The 22,084-nt window shown below is 48.3% G+C and overlaps 1 protein-coding gene across 1 annotated transcript in view; it reads right to left on the bottom strand.

Moving 5' to 3' along the window:
* LOC144170197 (uncharacterized) overlaps positions 1 to 22,084 on the bottom strand; it is a 109,741-nt gene that overhangs the window by 44,128 nt on the left and 43,529 nt on the right. The window contains exons 3-5 of the mRNA XM_077699827.1: positions 18,752 to 18,831; positions 17,614 to 17,689; positions 16,599 to 16,760 (exon numbers count right to left, since the gene is read on the bottom strand). Of these exons, the coding sequence (XP_077555953.1) occupies positions 16,599 to 16,760; positions 17,614 to 17,689; positions 18,752 to 18,831 (318 nt within the window). The remainder of the gene's footprint in view (positions 1 to 16,598; positions 16,761 to 17,613; positions 17,690 to 18,751; positions 18,832 to 22,084) is intronic.

The raw sequence follows: 22,084 nt of genomic DNA, 5'->3' as shown, positions 1-22,084 counted from the left end.
TCTACCAGGAGAAAGTGCCCCAACTGATAGCGCAATATCAGAAAATCCCGGGCCATCTCCACTATCGTGAAACCTGGGGAGGGGCGAAGCATGCAGTGTGTAAGTGTATTCTTGGCGCCTTGACGTTTTTGTCATAGGAGATGAAACCGCTGGGGGTAGAGGCATACAGACTTGCTGTAAAAGTCTCTGGTCTTTGAAGCACGAAGCTCTAGCGCGAGGCGTAAACGAGTGTCCCGGTGTCTTTTTAGCACGCGTTACGTTCTAGCGCGAGGCGTGAACGAGTTTCCCGGTGTTTTAGTACCGTGACTACATGAGACGAACGACGATTACGACGACGACAGAAGACGCCAACAGCCCCAGCCCCTAAGGGACTTCGCCCCTTATGTGAAATTAGTATGTGGCATCGTGTTATTCATACTCGGCTTTTGCTGACATAGGTGCTCAGGAACCTAGTAGAACCGTAGTTCTTAAATAAAAGGAGCTGCGAAGTTCCCCATAGAACCTCTGTATGAGGAAGTAACTGGCTTATTTTCCCTCTGCTTCTGGGGAATACTGATCTCCCTGCCATTTGTCGACAAAAAAATTAACTATCAGACGATGCATGACGCGGAGGCTGGCGCCATAAAGGAACGAAAAGCTTAGAACAGGCCCCGACGTCACGTCTACTGAAGCCGGAAGCGCCATTTCAACAGGTCTCATCTTTTAGGGGCGAAGCCCTTTAGGGGCTCGGGCTATCAGCGTCTCCTGTAGTCGTCGTCGTATCTCATATCATGTAGACACGGTACTAAAACACCGGTACACTCGTTTTGCAACGTCTCGCGCTTGAATGCTTCGAGTTTCAAAGACACCGGACTTTGACGGCAAAGCTGTATACCTCTACCCCCCACCCCCCCTTCCCCCAAACGGTTTCATCTCCGTGGGAAAAAACGCCAAGGCGCCAAGAATACACTTATACACTGCTATGCGTCGACCCTCCCCAGGTTTCACGTCAGTGGAGATGGCCCGGGAGTTTCTTTTTCTTTTTGTTCTGTTTTGCAGAGACTCGTAACCTGCTCTGAATTTTCTTGCTTCCCTGTCATCTGCTCCGTCTGCGCCTGTCAACGGTTCGGTACCGGTTAGGCCACGCCATGATTCACTGCCTCGGTGGTCTGAACTTTCGCCGCCCTTGCTATGATGCCGCTGCCTGTGGTCTTCTGAGAGCGTGAAAAAGCCGCGCGACTTCCGCCACACTTCTCGCTAGGCGCCGGGAGGCTATCTCCTAATCTTTTTTACCTCTACAGCAGGCAGCTACCACGTCTTCACCTCCCCTTCCCCCTCCCCTGGAGACAATTTTCCATACTCAAACAGCGATTGGGGCAGCACCCGCAATCGTTGCGCTGCTCAGCACGAGGTCGCGGGTTCGATTCCCGGCCGCGGCGGCCGCTTTTCTGATGGAGGCGAAAAGCAAAAACACCCGTGTGTACGAGATTTCGGCGCACGTTGAAGATCCCCAGGTGGTGAAAATTAATCCGGAGCCTTCCACTACGGCCCGCCTCATCGCCTGCATTGCGTCGGCGCGTTGAACCCCACAATCAATCAGCACCCGCAATGATCAAGTAAACAAATTCCAGGGGCCCCAGGAACAGTAAAAGCCTCATCAAGCGCTCCGATTACGGGACCCAGTTCAGGGCCGAATGGATGGTGTGCGTTAAGCAGCGAAGAAACAAATAACCCCTGCCAATCGAAAGACTGTCGGACAACCACAGCCTTACTGCGCCTGTGCACAAGCACAACATTGTTCTCGAACTGAGATATTTTTTTTTTTGCGTTTGGGTAATCTCCGTAGCAGCAAGGCTGTCGGGTATAAAAGCTAGTCAGCTGGTACTGGACTGCACGGTGAACTTTTGATCATCTGGATCCTTATCATAGGTTAGAAACATCAACAGGCGTTTTATTTTGATGCTTGGGGAAGAACTCGTCGGTCCGTCGCAAAAGCCACATTTACATTCCGGCATGGCGCATTCAACAGCCTATATACTTCGGAGAAAAACTGCGACAACAAGACCTCACTCGCCTGATTGCCGCGAGAATGAAAACGCACTTAAATGATCGTCACGCCAAGCGTTCACCCCCTGGATAACGCTATTTTTCCCGGTGGCAGTGGCCTGTGGCAGACAAAGCGCCATGCATGGATGACACAATTAACCAAACCAAATTTCCCGCCACAAAGGAGTAAAAACAAAGCGCTGAGAATGGAGAAAGCGAAAGCAGTCAACCGTAAAGCGAAACTCGTACATCGCCAGAGCGGCCGCCATTAGGCCCTATAGCCAGGTCGCCCGACTCCAATCAACGCGTTCTGGCTTTCGTCGAACGCATCCCGGAGCGGTGTCATCCCCATGGTCATCCGAACCCCTACACGATACTACGAACAATGAGGAAGCAAAAAAAAAAAAGCAAGCACGGGATCGTCTGGCTCTACGCAGGGCGCTGCACTGCTCTCCTCTTCACGGTCCGCAGAGCACGGTCAACAAGCAAACTACGCATGCTCGATCAAGCAGACGGCCTCCCCGACCCCAGGCCTGGCCTTCGCCGCTAGATTGGAAGAACCACGATGGCAGCGGGAAGTACCGGTGCTCTGCGGACGCTTCGTCAGGCTCTCAGCTTGACGTGCTAGTAGTTGCGCGCACAGTTGCCAACCGCCGTCTCCGTTGCCCTTGGCGGAAGCGGCGGTTGCGGTAGCCTCGCCTGCGACACGGAGCCGGCGTCCCGTGTTTACGACAGGCCGTAAAACGCGCGCCGTGAATGGCAATCGCAATGACGGTTCCCGGCGGCGTACGGGCAAGATGAAGCGCAAATTGTGCGCGCACGGAGGAGGGCAAGACAGACGCCCGATATCTGGGGGCGCCCAGACGTGGTACATACAACTCGGAGGGGAAGAGGGGGCAGACCCTGGCGTGTGTGCGACATGCGAGGAAGGGATCGCCCCGAAAGCGGCGGCGGGGAGCGGAGCATTGTGGCAGCAGCGCCGGGCCCATTCAGCGCTGATGTAGAGGCAGCGAGCGGGCGCAATTATGCGCGAATAAAAGCGGCCTATGATGGTCGCCCTGCAGCCAGACGCCCCCAGCGTTGGCATTCCGCGAGGCAGCGTCTTCCCGTGCGAGGCCGCTGGCCTCTTCACTGGCGAAAGCGCCGGGGTTTAGTGACCGCTGCACCGAGTTGTTTGTGTCGTTAAGTTAACGCATAGCTAGGGTCGAGCAAACCACCGATTTAAGCAGAGGAGCGTTCCAGAAACTGACTACGTACTTCGCATGGGTGTACTTCGTCTCATTTTTGCAGTTACTGTTCACCTATTTTCTTATTCTTATCTAATTGTTTGCCTTTCTAATTATTTACACCATTTTCCAGTACTTTTATTTTTATTTGTTAATTATTCCGCCGGAACAACTGCGCCACCAATCTTATTCTTGGCGTGGGGAAACTATTACCGCCGAGTTTCATACACCGGCGATGCGAATCTTCACTTAGAAGGTGATCGCCAGTGTTACAGTTCGAGCGGAGGGAGTGCCGCTTGGTTATGCAGAGACGCGGACTACGCGCTTCGAACTCTCCCGCCTTCAGCGGCACACATCGACTATCCTGGGTGTTGCTTAGCAACGCGTTTTCTTGATCGCGCGGCATTCCCTATCTCCATGACCTTGATTGAAAAATTCCAACGCTCTTACTCGGCTCCCGCCGATATCCCGATGGTGTGGAACACCGTCATTTCCGATGGTACATGCCCCTGATTCATAGGCTTCATGCGTATCCAACGCAAATTTTCAAAGTGGGGGCTATCACGCTTGTGAACGCGTGTAAACGGCGACAACGGACGAACGTTGTGAGCGCTAATTAGAGGACCGGTTGGAAAAAGAAAGCAGCGGGGGCAATTGGGAGAGGCAATTCCCCCATTCTACAGTGAGCATCAAACCTACAAGGATAGTGACAGGGAAGAACACGGCCTACGAACCAAGCCTGTGCTTTGCGTAAAGAAAACCTATTCTTGATTTTGTTTTAATTACAGCCGCGCACTTCCCCCCAGCGGACGCACGCGCAACGAGCCTGCATTTCTAACAGGCCGGCACTGGGCCTTGCGAGTCTGCCGCCAGTGCTGGCAAGTCAATATCTTTGAATAAAAGCAGTGAATATAAATTTTAAATTCCCGGTACAATCCCAGTGTGTCTGATACAAATCATTTTAGCAACATTGAAATTGTATCAGCAAAAGGTCTACATTCACTCCTCTCCTTTTCAATTATTAAGCTGTCAGCAATGCGGCAAACTTGGACTCCAAAAGACCGAAGCTTTTGCCAACGTAAGGCGATACCGCAGATGCGTATCACGTATGGTAAATGGTGCACCTTATCACTTCCACCTCAATATCCCAACTGCTCATCCTCCAGACGCGCCAATATTCGCCACCTAATCTGGCACTCCCCAAAAATTCGCCCCGCCATTGAAACTTGGCTTCTCCTCCCGATTCCTTCTCATTGCACACTATTCTATTCATAGCGGTCTCGCACGAGTAGTGTAGAGTCCGTTCCTTGCACTTCACCCCCAAATCTCACGACTTATCCCACCTTACCACCTCTTATTAGACGTCAACGGACCCCAACATGTCTCACATTCCAAGCGCCCGTTACCTTCAACACCGCCTTATCCCACTTGATCTGGAGTTTTCCTGCCCAAAAAGGTAAGAAGAAACAGCTCTTTCTCTCTCTCTCAATATATATATATATATATATATATATATATATATATATTGTAACGTGGCGGCAGAGCCAATGACTAGAACGATGGTTGAAGGATGAGCAACAATCTATTTACAGAATTTGGAATGCGGCCATAACCGCGCGCGCTGGGACCCAACCACTTCTTCGGCGCCATCGTTGTCTTCTCTGATGAGCCGTGGCTGTATGGGGCGTTGGCCGCCTAGGTGTCCCGTGACAATATAGTATAAGTAAAGAGTGGGATACACAGCAAGAACAATAACAAACAATGTTTACTTACGTAGCGGCAACGGGACTTGCCTTCATCAGAGTAAAGTACAGCAAAATCATGTATTTTTACTCTGATGAAGGCAAGTCCCGTTGCCGCTACGTAAGTAAACATTGTTTGTTATTGTTCTTGCTGTGTATCCGACTCTTTACTTATACTATTTCTGCGCGCTTTGTGAGTTTATCTTTCTCTAGATTTATATATATATATATATATATATATATATATATATATATATATATATATATATATATATATATATATATATATATATATATATATATATATATATATATATATATATATATATATATATACATATATATATTTATTTATTTATTTATTTATTGATACTGCGATCTTTTACAAGATCATAGCAGGGGTGGTACAAAACATGAACATCAGTGGTAACAGGCAAACAAACAATCAAAAACAAATGAAGTACAAACTTATGTAACTGATAGCTGCAGTGATTCTTCGAGACAAGAGAATCAACAAAAAGCAAGGTACAAACATAGATAACAATCATTTCTGCAGTGAATCTTCAAAAGCAGACAATGTACTTAGGGTAACAACATCGTTATGTAGATTATTCCAATCCACGATTGTCCTAGGAAAAAAAGAATATTTGAAACAATTGGTTCGTTGCATCAATGGAGAGATAGTAAGATTGTGTCTCTGTCTTGTCGCGTAACCCGATGAAAAGTGAACGATATGTGATGTGTCAACTGCATAGTGACCTTTTATCAACTGGAAGAGAAATTTTAAGCGCAATATTCGATTTTGGTCCGGAATATTTGGCAATTTGCTTTTCAAGAGAAGGTTTGTAATCGAAGTAGGACCGTACGAGTTATAAATGAACCTAACAACCTTTTTTTGCACCCTTTCAAGTTTTTGGATATCAGTCTGAGTGAACGGGTCCCATATGACCACAGCATACTCCAGTATAGGACGGATAATGGCATTGTAAGCGAGGAGACGAATAGTTGGTGTGGTTGATCTTAAAGAACGCCTTAGGAAAAAAAGTTTACGGAGAGATTTAGCTACTACAAAATCTATGTGTTTTGACCAGGATAGATTTTTTGTAATCCAGAGACCAAGGTACTTGTATTGAGTTACTTCTGACAGAATTGTATTGTTGGTGGAGTACTGGAACAAAAGAGGGTCTTTTTTAAGGGTAATTCTCATAAAGACTGTTTTAGCAAAATTAACAGGCATCTGCCATTTGTCACACCACGAAATTACTTTTAGAAAGTTCCGATTTAGTTTAATTTGATCGTCAACTGAGGTGATCTTTTCATATAAGACACAGTCATCGGCATACAACCTAATGTGAACAGAAAGGTCAGTGACGATATCATTTATATATAACAGAAAAAAAAAGAGGACCAAGGACGGATCCCTGCGGAACGCCTGAGTTTACAGGAGCATGTTTAGAAGATGTATTGTTTACCGTAACGAATTGACGCCTATTTGTTAGGTATGCTGTTATCCAGTCAAGGATCTTTTTATTTTGTAGAATACAAGTTAATTTGTGAAGTAATTTAGCATGCGAAACTTTATCGAAGGCTTTTTGAAAATCCATAAATATGGCATCCGTCTGCTTCCCTTCGTTAATTGCTTGAGCAAAGTCATGCGTAATTTCCACTAATTGAGTATTCGTTGAAAAGCCCCGCCTGAACCCATGTTGAACATTTGTTAATACTTTATGAGAATTAAGGAAGCTAATTATATGTTTATGAATAATGTGTTCTAGAATTTTACATGATGTTGATATAAGGGAAATCGGTCGGTAATTCGGAATAGATGACTTGTCTCCCGCTTTGTGTAAAGGCTTAATTTTGGCGATCCTCCAGTCATCTGGCAGTTGGCCCTCATTCAACGAACGGGTATACAAAATAAACAAATAGCGAGAACACCATTCTGCGTAGCGCTTCAAGAAGGCATTTGGAATGCCATCTGGCCCGGTTGATTTTTTAACATCCAGATTCAGCAGTAAGTTTAAAATGCCATTCTCGGAAATGACTAAGTCCGGAATAGGTGGGAGCGATATTGAAAAATCTGGAAGGATGCCGTTATCACAAGTAAAAACAGACTTGAAGTGGTTGTTGAAGGCGGAACAAACTGTTTCTTCATTGCATGTTCTTTGGCCGCTTATCGTGAATGCGTCAATCGAGCGAGATGTTGGCGTGATCAGCCTCCAAAATTTCTCGGGTGATGTTTTGATAAAAGTTGGAAGCGATGTTTCGTGGTATCTTTCCTTGTCGCGCGCAATTTGCAGTTTTAGTTCGCCCGACAGGTTAGCTATCAGCGGTGTATAAGCAGCTTTATCATGAGATTTCGCTCTTTTGCTTTTTATTCGCTTAAGTTTTCGCTGTAAATGTAGCGTTTCTCTTGTAATCCAGGGGTTCCGGCATTCAGTTTTTTTAACGATTTTCGGTATGAAACGCTCCACGCAAGACAATATCTTTAAAAGTAAGCCACAGGTCATTCACACTGCTACCCGAGTGTTTAAAATCATCGTAATGAAAGTCAAGGATATCCAGAATGGATTCATCGTCAGCTCGGGAAAAATTCGGAAATGAAGTTTTTGTACTGCAGCGATCAACACACATATCTAAAAAAGTTAGCAAAACTGCCCTGTGATCCGAAATACCGCTGGTAACTTCACATATTGCCGTGTTTTGGATTGAGCCACTCAAAAAGAATAAGTCCAAGATAGATTTTGAACCATTTAGTTCTCTAGTGTATTCTTTAACAACCTGCAGTAAATCGAACGAAAAAACAATATCTAGCATTTCGTGATTAGCATTGCTAGTAGAATGAGAAGAAAAATTATCCCAGTCAATATTAGGCAAGTTAAAATCTCCTGACAAGATGAGTTTGTCATGTGGCTTTATATTTTGCCGCAAGTAGGTTCTAAGCTTATCCAGAACACTGTCGGAAGAGTTCGGGGGACGATAAACCGCACCTATAACATAACGAACTTTACCTATATAGACTTTGCAAAATATACCTTCAACTTCTAATATATCAGGCAATTGTTGCGGATGTAATGAGTTCTTGAAAAGTATCGCAACTCCTCCTCCTCTTCGGTCGCGGTCCTTGCGGAACACGTTATAGCCTTTTGGGACAAATTCGCTATCAAAAATTTCACTGCTTAACCACGTTTCAGTAAGTACGGCTACATCAGCATCGTGCGACAGTATGAGACCCTCAAGCTGGACTGATTTGTTGACAATGCTGCGGCAATTTACGTTTAAGATAATGAAAGGCGATTTCGTTTTGTTATGAAGTCATTCGGAATTTCCGGAAACCTTGTAACGCTTGCCTTTTTTTTCGTCCCATCTGTATATTTTCTTGTCAATGCTTAGCTTATCAAAAATCATTTTGACCTTACTACCAGCTTCTCTTTCTTCTGCAGAACTCTGCCAGAGCTTTTTCCGAATTTCCCGCACTTTCTTAGAAAAATCTTCCGAGACCGAAAACGGGGTTCCTTTTAATTTTGGACACGACTTCAAAATCTCTACCTTGTCACGATAATCTAGGAGCTTAATTATAACCGGGCGAGCTTTCTCGTTCTTTTTGCCAAGTTTGTGGCACCTTTCGATACTGCTCACCGAGACTTTAAGCTTCTCTTCGAAAACATTCGTTTTTATCTTCTCGACAAGTTCTTCGGGTGTTTCAGACGGGTCTTCATCGATACCGTACAGAATCAAGTTATTTTTTCTACTCCTATTTTCTAAATCGTCAACCTTTCCCAAAAGATACGACACGTTTTTTTCTAGTCTCACTACAGTATCCTTTAGCGCACACATTTCTGTTTTCAAAGCACTTATTGCAGACAGCTGAACTTCAAGGCCATTTAAGCGCTCTGTAACTGACGTGATATCTGCCTCAAGTTTCGTTTGCTTACTCAGAATTTCATTGATAGATGCTGTCATAGCAGTTTGACCAGAAAGAAGTTTAGCCAACATTTCCTTCTCGTCGGGGCCAGGGTTTGATTCAACGTCTCCGCAAATCAACAAGTTCTTAGCAAAAGTGCACACATCGAATTGTAAATTGAGAACACACAGTGGGCACGGCAGCAGAAACAAAAAGCGGTCATCGCTACGGTAACATTTGCCATAAGAATAGGGACTAACCTGCAGCATACAAAGAAAAGGATTGTTGAGCATCTTGCCCGTTGTGCTGCTGCCGAGCCCACTGGAGGGGATGGCTGACGTGAGGCAATTTATACGGGCTGGTAGGACCACGTGGTAGTCCGTTCCTGAGGCAGGCGCCGGCGCAGAAGATACCGCAACCGGCACGATGAATTCCTCCGCTTCACACCGGTCGCAGGCCACTTGATAAGCCTCCGTTGATGCTCTGCAGTCGACAACGCTGGACGAAGGAAGCGGTAAAGGATCCAAAGCACAGCCGGGCTCCGAAGATTGCGACACAAAAAGTGAAGCAAGAACCTGCAGCATACAAAGAAAAGGATTGTTGAGCATCTTGCCCGTTGTGCTGCTGCCGAGCCCACTGGAGGGGATGGCTGACGTGAGGCAATTTATACGGGCTGGTAGGACCACGTGGTAGTCCGTTCCTGAGGCAGGCGCCGGCGCAGAAGATACCGCAACCGGCACGATGAATTCCTCCGCTTCACACCGGTCGCAGGCCACTTGATAAGCCTCCGTTGATGCTCTGCAGTCGACAACGCTGGACGAAGGAAGCGGTAAAGGATCCAAAGCACAGCCGGGCTCCGAAGATTGCGACACAAAAAGTGAAGCAAGAACCTGCAGCATACAAAGAAAAGGATTGTTGAGCATCTTGCCCGTTGTGCTGCTGCCGAGCCCACTGGAGGGGATGGCTGACGTGAGGCAATTTATACGGGCTGGTAGGACCACGTGGTAGTCCGTTCCTGAGGCAGGCGCCGGCGCAGAAGATACCGCAACCGGCACGATGAATTCCTCCGCTTCACACCGGTCGCAGGCCACTTGATAAGCCTCCGTTGATGCTCTGCAGTCGACAACGCTGGACGAAGGAAGCGGTAAAGGATCCAAAGCACAGCCGTGCTCCGAAGATTGCGACACAAAAAGTGAAGCAAGAACCTGCAGCATACAAAGAAAAGGATTGTTGAGCATCTTGCCCGTTGTGCTGCTGCCGAGCCCACTGGAGGGGATGGCTGACGTGAGGCAATTTATACGGGCTGGTAGGACCACGTGGTAGTCCGTTCCTGAGGCAGGCGCCGGCGCAGAAGATACCGCAACCGGCACGATGAATTCCTCCGCTTCACACCGGTCGCAGGCCACTTGATAAGCCTCCGTTGATGCTCTGCAGTCGACAACGCTGGACGAAGGAAGCGGTAAAGGATCCAAAGCACAGCCGGGCTCCGAAGATTGCGACACAAAAAGTGAAGCAAGAACCTGCAGCATACAAAGAAAAGGATTGTTGAGCATCTTGCCCGTTGTGCTGCTGCCGAGCCCACTGGAGGGGATGGCTGACGTGAGGCAATTTATACGGGCTGGTAGGACCACGTGGTAGTCCGTTCCTGAGGCAGGCGCCGGCGCAGAAGATACCGCAACCGGCACGATGAATTCCTCCGCTTCACACCGGTCGCAGGCCACTTGATAAGCCTCCGTTGATGCTCTGCAGTCGACAACGCTGGACGAAGGAAGCGGTAAAGGATCCAAAGCACAGCCGGGCTCCGAAGATTGCGACACAAAAAGTGAAGCAAGAACCTGCAGCATACAAAGAAAAGGATTGTTGAGCATCTTGCCCGTTGTGCTGCTGCCGAGCCCACTGGAGGGGATGGCTGACGTGAGGCAATTTATACGGGCTGGTAGGACCACGTGGTAGTCCGTTCCTGAGGCAGGCGCCGGCGCAGAAGATACCGCAACCGGCACGATGAATTCCTCCGCTTCACACCGGTCGCAGGCCACTTGATAAGCCTCCGTTGATGCTCTGCAGTCGACAACGCTGGACGAAGGAAGCGGTAAAGGATCCAAAGCACAGCCGGGCTCCGAAGATTGCGACACAAAAAGTGAAGCAAGAACCTGCAGCATACAAAGAAAAGGATTGTTGAGCATCTTGCCCGTTGTGCTGCTGCCGAGCCCACTGGAGGGGATGGCTGACGTGAGGCAATTTATACGGGCTGGTAGGACCACGTGGTAGTCCGTTCCTGAGGCAGGCGCCGGCGCAGAAGATACCGCAACCGGCACGATGAATTCCTCCGCTTCACACCGGTCGCAGGCCACTTGATAAGCCTCCGTTGATGCTCTGCAGTCGACAACGCTGGACGAAGGAAGCGGTAAAGGATCCAAAGCACAGCCGGGCTCCGAAGATTGCGACACAAAAAGTGAAGCAAGAACCTGCAGCATACAAAGAAAAGGATTGTTGAGCATCTTGCCCGTTGTGCTGCTGCCGAGCCCACTGGAGGGGATGGCTGACGTGAGGCAATTTATACGGGCTGGTAGGACCACGTGGTAGTCCGTTCCTGAGGCAGGCGCCGGCGCAGAAGATACCGCAACCGGCACGATGAATTCCTCCGCTTCACACCGGTCGCAGGCCACTTGATAAGCCTCCGTTGATGCTCTGCAGTCGACAACGCTGGACGAAGGAAGCGGTAAAGGATCCAAAGCACAGCCGGGCTCCGAAGATTGCGACACAAAAAGTGAAGCAAGAACCTGCAGCATACAAAGAAAAGGATTGTTGAGCATCTTGCCCGTTGTGCTGCTGCCGAGCCCACTGGAGGGGATGGCTGACGTGAGGCAATTTATACGGGCTGGTAGGACCACGTGGTAGTCCGTTCCTGAGGCAGGCGCCGGCGCAGAAGATACCGCAACCGGCACGATGAATTCCTCCGCTTCACACCGGTCGCAGGCCACTTGATAAGCCTCCGTTGATGCTCTGCAGTCGACAACGCTGGACGAAGGAAGCGGTAAAGGATCCAAAGCACAGCCGGGCTCCGAAGATTGCGACACAAAAAGTGAAGCAAGAACCTGCAGCATACAAAGAAAAGGATTGTTGAGCATCTTGCCCGTTGTGCTGCTGCCGAGCCCACTGGAGGGGATGGCTGACGTGAGGCAATTTATACGGGCTGGTAGGACCACGTGGTAGTCCGTTCCTGAGGCAGGCGCCGGCGCAGAAGATACCGCAACCGGCACGATGAATTCCTCCGCTTCACACCGGTCGCAGGCCACTTGATAAGCCTCCGTTGATGCTCTGCAGTCGACAACGCTGGACGAAGGAAGCGGTAAAGGATCCAAAGCACAGCCGGGCTCCGAAGATTGCGACACAAAAAGTGAAGCAAGAACCTGCAGCATACAAAGAAAAGGATTGTTGAGCATCTTGCCCGTTGTGCTGCTGCCGAGCAGCACAACGGGCAAGATATATATATATATATATATATATATATATATATATATATATATATATATATATATATATATATATATATATATATATATATCCCCAGTAACGTATTAATTCTGGGTGCAGTGACGGTGTTTGCCAACAGCTCTTTGCCTGAGAATGCGCTTCTGCGTTAGTCTCCTTTTTTGACGACCCCGTTTTTAATATCTCCGCGGAATTCACTCGAACAATTCTACGTGAAGATCGGGCGCATATTTCTTTTTCTTGTTTGCACAAGCGCTGCCTCAGTTTACCCCCCCCCCCCTTTATACCTTCGTAAGCAATGCAATAAAGTCGGAGATGGGGTAGCTGGTTTCAAATTTTGCCATCACTCTTCATTCATCTTGCCTTTGTAAAAACTCCCCCTTATAAAATGATCTGACAGGAGCTGATGGAAAGGGCAATCTAGACGGTCGGGGTAATATACAGTAATGTCGCCGGCCGAAATTGAGAAAAGTTTCGGATGTAAGCTTTGCGGAAGTTCAAACCAGTTTTCCCATTTTTAAATAAAAAAAATTCCCCGCATTTCCCCGAGGGGAAGAATGTGAAAATGCGAATGCACGAGTTGAATTTGCGCGGTTCGGTAATGTTCGCGAAAGAGAGATCACACACACACACACAACTACAAAGAAAGAAAGATGCATTTATTCACAGACACCTATTTGTGTTGTCGTTGTACTTGATTGCTAGAGCGGATCTCAGCTTTGAAATTTCGTGTCAGTACTCCTTTAAGCGGGCGCATTAGCCCTTCTCACGCCCGATTCTTGGCCAATCCCCCACGTGGGTATGTGCCATGTCAGCGGTCAGGCAGCGCGCGCCCATCTCCCCCCGTTGCCAAGGAAGACGAGGAGATTCCTGGCCAATCCCCCACGTGGGTATGTGCCATGTCAGCGGCCAGGCAGCGCGCGCCCATCTCCCCCCGTTGTCAAGGAAGACGAGGAGCGCGCGCACCCGCAGCTGTTGCTATGCGGACGGCGGCGGACGCTTCAGGCTCGCTTAAGAAGTGCATTCGCACTTAAAACGAAGCTATCGCTTTCACTGCCCCCTTTTGTTGTTGTTGTTGTTGTTACCAGAAGTGCAATAATCAACCATTTTCCTTTCTCAGTACGTTTAACTACTGGACCGCCCTCAAAGTACTGCACTGAAAAATTTCTTTACGAGACGCCGCATAGCTTAAAAATGCATTCGAGTGACGCTATTCGCGCGGCATGTACTGCGTACCTCAACAAACATGCTGCGGTGGCTCAGTTGCCGAGGCGTTGTACTGCTGAGCCCAAATACGCGGGCTCGATCCCGGTCGCGGTGGCCGCTTTCGGCCACCGCGATTTTGGGGCACGTTAAAGATCCCCAGGTGGTCAAAATCAACCCGGAGCCCTCCACTACGGCGCGTCTCATTGCCCAAATGCAGCTTTGGCGAGTTAAACCTCACAATCAATCAACGATAGAACGTCCCCATTTGACCGATGACCGCGATTCAATCGCTGTTGGGCTTTAAAGTTTTCTCCTTTGAGACAACTTTTTGCACAGAGCTGGTTCCGTGCCTGGGGTTATCACACTCGTTTCAGGCTGTCGTTGGTAATTGCAATTCCGCTACTTCGCTTACAGGCACAAGATAGCAATAAATGGAGTGGGGGGGGGGCGCAAAAAGGGCGTACTGTATCAATGGCCAGTCGATGGCGTACAGCCGCACACGTGACATCCCGACGCCACTGTCTGCGCCAGTAGCGTTATAAGAATCTCAGGTTAAAAACCCGGTTGTGGTGAAAGTGTAGCACTAATAATTCACGCTTTTTGGAAGTCGCTCGTCGAAGAGGCAGCGGCCCCGCACTCCTCGGTGGATCTTGTCACCTTCCAACTGGATGCCGGCGGACGAATTACGGCGTTTTCTGTGTGGCTCTCTTCGCGACACGGAGCGCTTCCCATGTACAAAGAAGCTCCCTTGGTTTTCTATGCCCAGGTCCGCTACCTGACGAAATGATGCCACCACTCACACACGAAATGACTACGAAAGAAGGCCGAAGGCAACGAAAGAACAGAGAAGGGAAGAAGGAAGCCTTCTTCCTTTCTTCCCTTTTTATTCTTTTCTTGCCGTGTGTCCTCTTTTTATCGAAAAACTGTGGTTGATTCCTCTGTCACATGAATCGGTAAAACACGAAAGGTAAATGTGCAGCGAAATCTGCAGCGAAATGAGCATGATTTGCGGGTCGGCAGCTGTCTTGTGGGTGCGCTTGGCGAGCGACAGAAAAGGTGTACCGGCGTCGTTTCCGTCACGCATATGACGTCAGTGAACTCTTGGGGTATCGCGGCATAAAACACTTTCGTGTTAAAATATAAAACCCGATAACGAACAACCCTAAGTATAGCGTACTCTTTAGTACTAAAGGTTGCTTTCCCGCAAGAACACCTTGTGTGCAGGGGTGCACCCTTTACAGGCCGCTTGCTTTGTTGCACTGGCGTCATTTCCGTGACAGATATGGCGTTAGTGAAATCTTGGTGTATCCAGGCATAAAACACTTTCGTGTTGAAAAAAAGAGAGAAATAAGCGCAAGAGCACGGGCGGCGCATATACACGCGCGCCCGCCCGTAAAAGCGTAAGCGGAGCTCATAAACACGCGAACTCAACGGTGCGTTCTGCGTCGCTCCCTACGAGTCGCGTCTTACAACATAATGACGCTCATTTTCACCCTTGGATTTGGGTTGGTGCCGCAGGTTCCATAACGCAAATACATAGGCATATATTTACGTTTGTAAACCTGCGTCACGGTGAGCAATATATTTGGAAACGTTCAAATTCCATGCCGGCGCCAAAGGAGGTAAAAAGGCGGTAGTGGGTGCGAAGAACATCGAAGAGAGAGGCAGGCGGTGCTGATGACGTCCGCACGACAATTTAAACAGAAAGTGCAACTCAGGAAAAACGAGCTAAGCCGTCGAATGTAGCTTTCAGAAATACTACGGCGAGAGATAAATGACCGAAGAATTTTAATATCTGCTGCAGCGACTGCGATGCGACAGAAGTCAACACGGAGAGTAGGGAGAATTGCTTCCTAGTAAAAAAAAATAAATAGAAAGAATAAAGAACATAGAACACACGAGTAAGCGACACTGCAGCGCAAAATGAGAATAAATTGAGACGGGACAGATAAGATGCGCGAGGACGCGCTAAGGAAATACCTATGCGCTCGTACTACTTTTCATACAACTCGCTGTCGCCTTACACGGCGAAAAATATGAAAAACCATGCCGTTTCATTTGCATGTTGGACACGGTGGCGCGGAATGCGCAACATCAATAAACCTAAGTACATAATGCCTGTTTGCCTTCTTTGAAACCTTTTTTTTTTCGTAACTGGTTTTTTCATCGTTAAATTTTTGTTCGCCTGCTCAGCGGAAGCAAAAGAATTCGCCTTTTCCTTGGACACGCGTCGACATCGTCATCATCATTCCCACAAATAGTCTCTAGGAGGCGTCAGGTCCACGATGCGTCGCACGGACCACAGGAAGAGCTGGCTAGCCTCAACGGGAGAATTCGACGATGGTCTGCTTAAACGACTAGCGCGAAACCTACGCCCATTATCTAGTTGCGAAGTGAATTTTACGGGGCACGGCGTTGCCTGCCTTTGGTGCGACAAAATGTGGTAGAGTGTACGTTCGACAATTATTCGTGCGATGCTATCTTTTTACGGGGAACGATCAAAAGGCGTGAAGTGGTAAGAAGCTCCTTCCTGCAGTGATAAGCGTTCTATAATCGTCAAGCTTCCCAGGCGGAGCCTTGGTGGTGGGCGTAATTTTTTACCCGAAGTTTTAGCCATCTAAAGCGCTGAAATAATCGTGATGGCCGAAGCAAAGCCACACACATTGGAGGCAAAATGTAAGTGCATAACCGTGACGTACCCGCGTTCATTTAATTTAGAGTACATCTTGGGTTGGTTTCCGCTCAACAGTGCAAATCCAAAAAGTAAAGAAAAAAGTTAGGCCACCGCACTTTTAAAATGGCGTAACCATCAGGCTTCTGAGTATTAAAAAAAATATTTTACTTTACATATAATATTTCTTGCACTGTCGGGACTTGGTAACGCACAACCTGTTATGAGACTTTGTGTTTGTTTGGGTACCCATGCGCGCGTCCACGCACATGTTTTCAAAAAAAAAAAAAGCGCGCGAAAAGGGCGGGGAGAGAGAGAGGGAGGGCACTTGCCGAAGCGGAAGGCCCACAGCTGCGCCGAAGAGCCGCGCAGGTCCTGGTACCCGCCGAAGACGTGCATGGCCCCGTTGTGAACCACGCTCGTGTGGCCCCGGCGCCCCGACGGCCGCTGCCTCCGGCTCTCGCCGCCGCAGTGCTTGCGCCACGTGCCGCAGCCTGAGGGAGGAGGAGGAGAGAAGAACTGGCTCGATTCAGAGTGTGCTTGGACATATTTCCGTTGCTACTATTTCAAAACAATGTTTTAGACGAAGCGGGCAAATCAGGGGCAAACCGAGCGGTCCCGAGGGGCCTGCACTGAAGTTGTGCCTGTCCTCTACTTCTGCGTTCTTGTCTTTGTCTTTGCTGTTCACGCTGAGTAACTAAGACGTCCACTTTGCTGCCGTGTCACAGCGTAGAAGGCCGGCCAGCTTTACTATTTATGGCTGCAATCTTGCGCGTAAATTTTAAGCTAAGCTCTTACCATAGAGCTTAGAGCTCCAACCATAGAGTTTCTCAAGAAACTCTATGAGTCCAACCAGAGAAGGACTCTGGTCCAACGAAGTAAAGTTCCCTAGACACACAGCATGAAAATTACCCCCTACTCGTATGTAGGCTGGGAATTAGGAGTTGGCGACCGGGTTTGTTGAAACCCCCATACCGCATGGAATAGAGGGTGGGGCAGCACTTGCAAGAGGCGGGGTAGAGGGTCGGCTACATTGCGTGGACTAGGGTATTGTGGAGGTAAAAGTTTGCATTCGCCGGAATATGGTAGCTTCGCTTCTGGATAGGTGTGGGTGGGAGGGTGGGTATTGTTGGCGCTCGTTCCGGTAGTGGGCGAGTATGTCGGCGTATTTTCACAGGGGCGAAGGCTTGAGGATTTAGTCAGCTTGTAGGTTACAAACCCTCTTGGGAAACGGTCCGACTTTCCGGATGACATAAAATAATAACTAGTCCTGAACTCGGATCTTTTTTTTTTCTTCTTCTAAATGTTCTGTATTAAAAGTGGAAGCAGACTGGCAGCTTTACGCACCTGTGTCGAATATCCAGAGGGGGGTTTCTCCCGTCGATGCGAAGCCCACTTCCCCGCCGAACACGTACAGCTTTCCCTGCGGGAGTTGCGTCGACACTTCGTCAGAGGCAAACCTTGGGTACGTAATCAGAATGCGGCAGCGCGATGCGTCCGGTGCAACGCACTGAGTGCTTTGCGGAACGCATCATGCCGACAAAAACAAAAATGCAGCCATCTACATGCACTCTTTGACATCACCTCGTTTCCTCAAAGAAGAGTAAGAATTGCGCGTTATTACTAATTTATTACTAGTTTTAAAAAAAAGCTTTAATTTTTAATGTTTTAAAGTTTTTAGTTTTAAGAATTGCGCGTTATTACTAGTTTTTAAAAAAACTGAACACCAATTATGTTTAAACAGACTTACTGCACAAGAGCGGAAGTAGGTTTGAAAGCCCTGAAATTCGCGAGTCATGTTTTTTTCGAGGGCCTCTCTCTCTCTCTCTCTCTCTCTCTCTCTCTCTCTCTCTCTCTCTCTCTCTCTCTCTCTCTCTCTCTCTCTCTCTCTCTCTCTCTCTCTCTCTCTCTCTCTCTCTCTCTCTCTCTCACCCCTCCACTCATACACCTCACTTTCCTTCATATCACGTCACCTCACTTCGTATTACATCCCTTACCTTCCTTCACCACCCCTCACACACGCATACGCGCGCACACGCCCACATTGAGGATAGCCCATCAAATGCTCGTACATTTCGATGCCTCTGTTTACAAAGAAAATTAAAAATCCACGAAACTGGGCAATTCACCGTTTTTCTGCGGCGTTCTCGCACCACTGACCGTACCAGACCGTTTCTTTACCTTTTTTGCTGAGTCGAGCCAAAGTCCACAGGGAATTGAAAACTTTCATACGGACCCCGACGGCCTGCTGATCGGTCGCGAGCACGCGAATTCGATTACGGGCCACGGTGGCTGCACCTCCCTCTCCACCTTTTTTTATGGGCGCCAGAAGCAAATACGCCCATTTAGTGTCTGAGACTTCCGCGCACGTTAAATAACCTCGGGGGCACAAACTTAATCCCAGGCCCTCGACTGCGGAGCGCCTAATCAGCCATCGGCTTCTTCGGCGCGTTCAACCCCAAATTTACGAGGAGCGGGGACGCACCTTCCAGGAAACGATGGTGTGCTCCTGCAGACAGGGCGGTCGGCTTCCCCGGCAGCGGACTTCTTCCCAGCGGCTTTGCACTGGAAGGGAAGGAGAGAAAAATTTCAGCGTGTCTGCTTGCGCCACTGCAAACGCCACCGAAATACGATAGTCACGTGACTCCTTCAAAGCTCACAGCCCTCACGCTCTTGGCCTCCCCTCTCGCTCGCCTCACAGTGAATTCAATCCAGGCGCGTTGAACCCAATTGAATTCTCCCGCCATCGCCCTGCTCGCGCTCCGTTTGACTGTACAGCGCCAAAATTTTTCTTTATCTTTCGTTTCTTGCTCTGCTCAGAACAGCACAAGCTCGAGTTTTTTTGTGTGTTTGTGTGTTTGCTTTTACCTCGCCTTTCTGGGTCGTTTTTAACGAGTTTTTTTTTTTAATTTTGTTTCATTTGTTATCGTGAAAACCAACCCAAGATGTATTATTAAAAGAACTCGGATAGTCACGGTTATGTACTATCACGATACATTGAAATGCCAGCAACAGAGCGCGTGGCTTTCAGTACATGCCGCGCATCCTGGCGACGATCCACGCATGCGCCGTAGGAACAAGCTACGAGAGTTAGTGACCAACATTGCTATGGAAACAACTCTACGCCTTTCGATCGTTCCCCGCAAAGGGATAGCATCGCACGAATAATTGTCGAACGTACACTTTACCATATTTTGTCGCGCTGTTGCTGCACATTTCGTTTCTCAAACTTTATTAACAAGTTCTTACAAGAGGCAATAAACGTTACGACATTCCTTTTCTTTTCTCTCTAAGAGCAGCACATAATGTCACGAGAGGGGCCACGTGGCAGAATTACTGTGTTCCAAGCCACCCGTTCGTTGATGGAGCCCCTGAACACAGAGGGAACACAGCGAACACCTCATGTATTCTACAAGTCGTCACAAATGGGACAACAATGCTTTCTTGCTGGGCTCACCACACGAGCTGTTTTATCTCTTTCATGCATAAAACTTCATTTTATGAGTAAAACAGTTTTTAATAAAAAATAGTCAACTTTTGGTCGGAAAATGCCTGTCTTACAAGAAAAGGAATTGCCACTTTTGGTCCAAGAAATATGAGGTGGTCACCTTAGGTGACCACCATGCAGGAAAGGTCTACCGGTCATTTTCGGTGGAAGCCCGCAAAACAGTCCTTGCATCCCACCAAGCACAGGGGGACATTGCACGTCTCACACATTCATGTCGTTCCATTGTTCCACACATCCACGCGCATACCGCCCGTGCACATACTGCACATCCGCAAATGCACGGTGGTCACTCCAGATTACCGACAACTGCAGTGACACGCGGCTCCGTACTAATTGTTTGCAGCCCTTCATTCCTAGCTTGCTTAGTATTATCTACTTATACAACACGTTATCCCATGCTATCAATTCAGCAAGAACAGGCAGAAAAAAATCAAGAAAAGGTGGTTACCTGGGGTGAGCACCGTGCCGGAAAGAATTAGTTTCTGTACCTCATTGATGGCGACCGTCCAGTCAGAAAAACGCGCTGCAGGAAAGCCAACTTCACGCAATGGGTTTCACAAGACGATGATTATGGTAAGCGAAGGCACACCAAGCGCCTCAAAAACAAAAAACAAAAAAAGGCTTCCCGTGGACTAAATGGAACCTGGGCTCCTCGTGTTATGAAGTTGGCGTCTATCCGACTGCGTCATTCTGAGACGGTGCAAGCAGTCTGTATTTAAAGCGAAGCTTTCCTGGTCTCACTGACGGCAACCGTCCCGGTCCCACTAAAACATCAACGACAGCGAACGAATCCTTCACGAGAAAGGTGAGCGCCTCAACCCTCGTTGTCATTAGACGAAGGGACGTTAGTGTTTTTTTATTTCTAGATCATCCATCTCCGCACAAACGTGCTGAAAATGTTGCTGGCAATTACAGCGGCAAGAACGCGCGGGCCTCCATACCATTTTTTTTTGCTTTTTTTCTGTTTTGGAAAGAATACCTTTTTGTAAAACAATTACACGAATTCCCCGGTACTATCTCCAGCAAAACTAGCACATAGGTGGTATACAAGCTCGAACTGAGGCGATGCAGGAACACGTAGAAGATGGAGGGAAATATTTCAAGCTAATAAACGAAATATTTCGATTAATGAATTCGACCCCTGGCGAGAGTTCCTATTTCGCGGAGGGGGGGGGGGTGCAGTTCTCTCACTGATGTCGCAATCACCACTGCCGTCCCGAGTCACCACACAAGCAGAACTTTGGCGAATATCGCTCACAGTCACCGTGATTAGTACCGGGATTACGAGTGTTCACTTAGGACTTAAGTATTCCAAACTGATTGCATGCGCGGAAGACTAATAAAACAAAGCTAAAGCTACCCCTGTGCCGAAATGACAACGATGGTGGAACGCGAAGCTTTTTAAAATCCTGTCCTAAACCCAACGAGCCAACCCAGAAGCGAGCGGATTCAGATGAGGTCACCTTATCACAAATCGTATCGGGGCGGTTTACTGCACTCCTTCAACCATGCCGAAATGGCGCAATCGGATACATGTCGGCTTCATAACGAGAGGGGACCAAGGCTCGATTCTGACGACGGGAAGCGTTTAAATTTTAAAACCGAAGTGTTTTATTCCCGGATACACGTCATATCCGTCACGGAAGTGACGCCAGTACAACGAAGCAGGCGGCTTGTAAAGGGTGCACCCCTGCACACAGGGTCTTCTTGCGGGGAAGCAACCTTTAGTACCAAAGAGTACGGTATACTTAGGGTTGTTCGTTTTCGGGTTTTTTATTTTAACACGAAAGTGTTTTATGCCGAAACACACCAATATTTCACTGACATCATATCCGTCAAGGAAATGACTCCAGTACACCTTTGTCGAAACGACCCGCCGGTAGGACGTCGCTCCCCAAGCACACCCACACGACAGCCGCCGACCTGCAAATCATGCTCAGCTGCAGATTTCGCTCGTGTTTTACCGGTTCCTATGACAGTTTTTTTTTTCATTTCACCCACTATCATCATCGTCTGCGAAAGTTGGCTTTCTTGCTGTGCGTTTTGGGTGGGCTACCGACATCAGTGAGAAGCTCAAAGCTTCGCTTTAAAAAATCGCAGGCGCATCCTAGTCGTGCTGCACGGACAGAGCTACCTAAAAATGCACGACTTGTAAGGGACGCAGAAATTGCGCGAAAGCGCTGGGAACCGTACCAAGAGGACGGGAACAAAACGTGCTTCAAAAACTGTATCGACCCAATAGGCCACAACGACTATCGAAATTGTTCGGGTCCCATTAGGGACGCTTCGCGAGCGTACACATAACTCATC

This window comes from Haemaphysalis longicornis, unplaced genomic scaffold, assembly GCF_048455015.1.
Source record: "Haemaphysalis longicornis isolate Haplotype H1 unplaced genomic scaffold, Haemaphysalis longicornis Haplotype H1 scaffold_2, whole genome shotgun sequence".
Classification (NCBI taxonomy): Eukaryota; Metazoa; Arthropoda; class Arachnida; order Ixodida; family Ixodidae; genus Haemaphysalis; species Haemaphysalis longicornis.
This window is presented reverse-complemented; position numbering and strand designations above follow the sequence as displayed.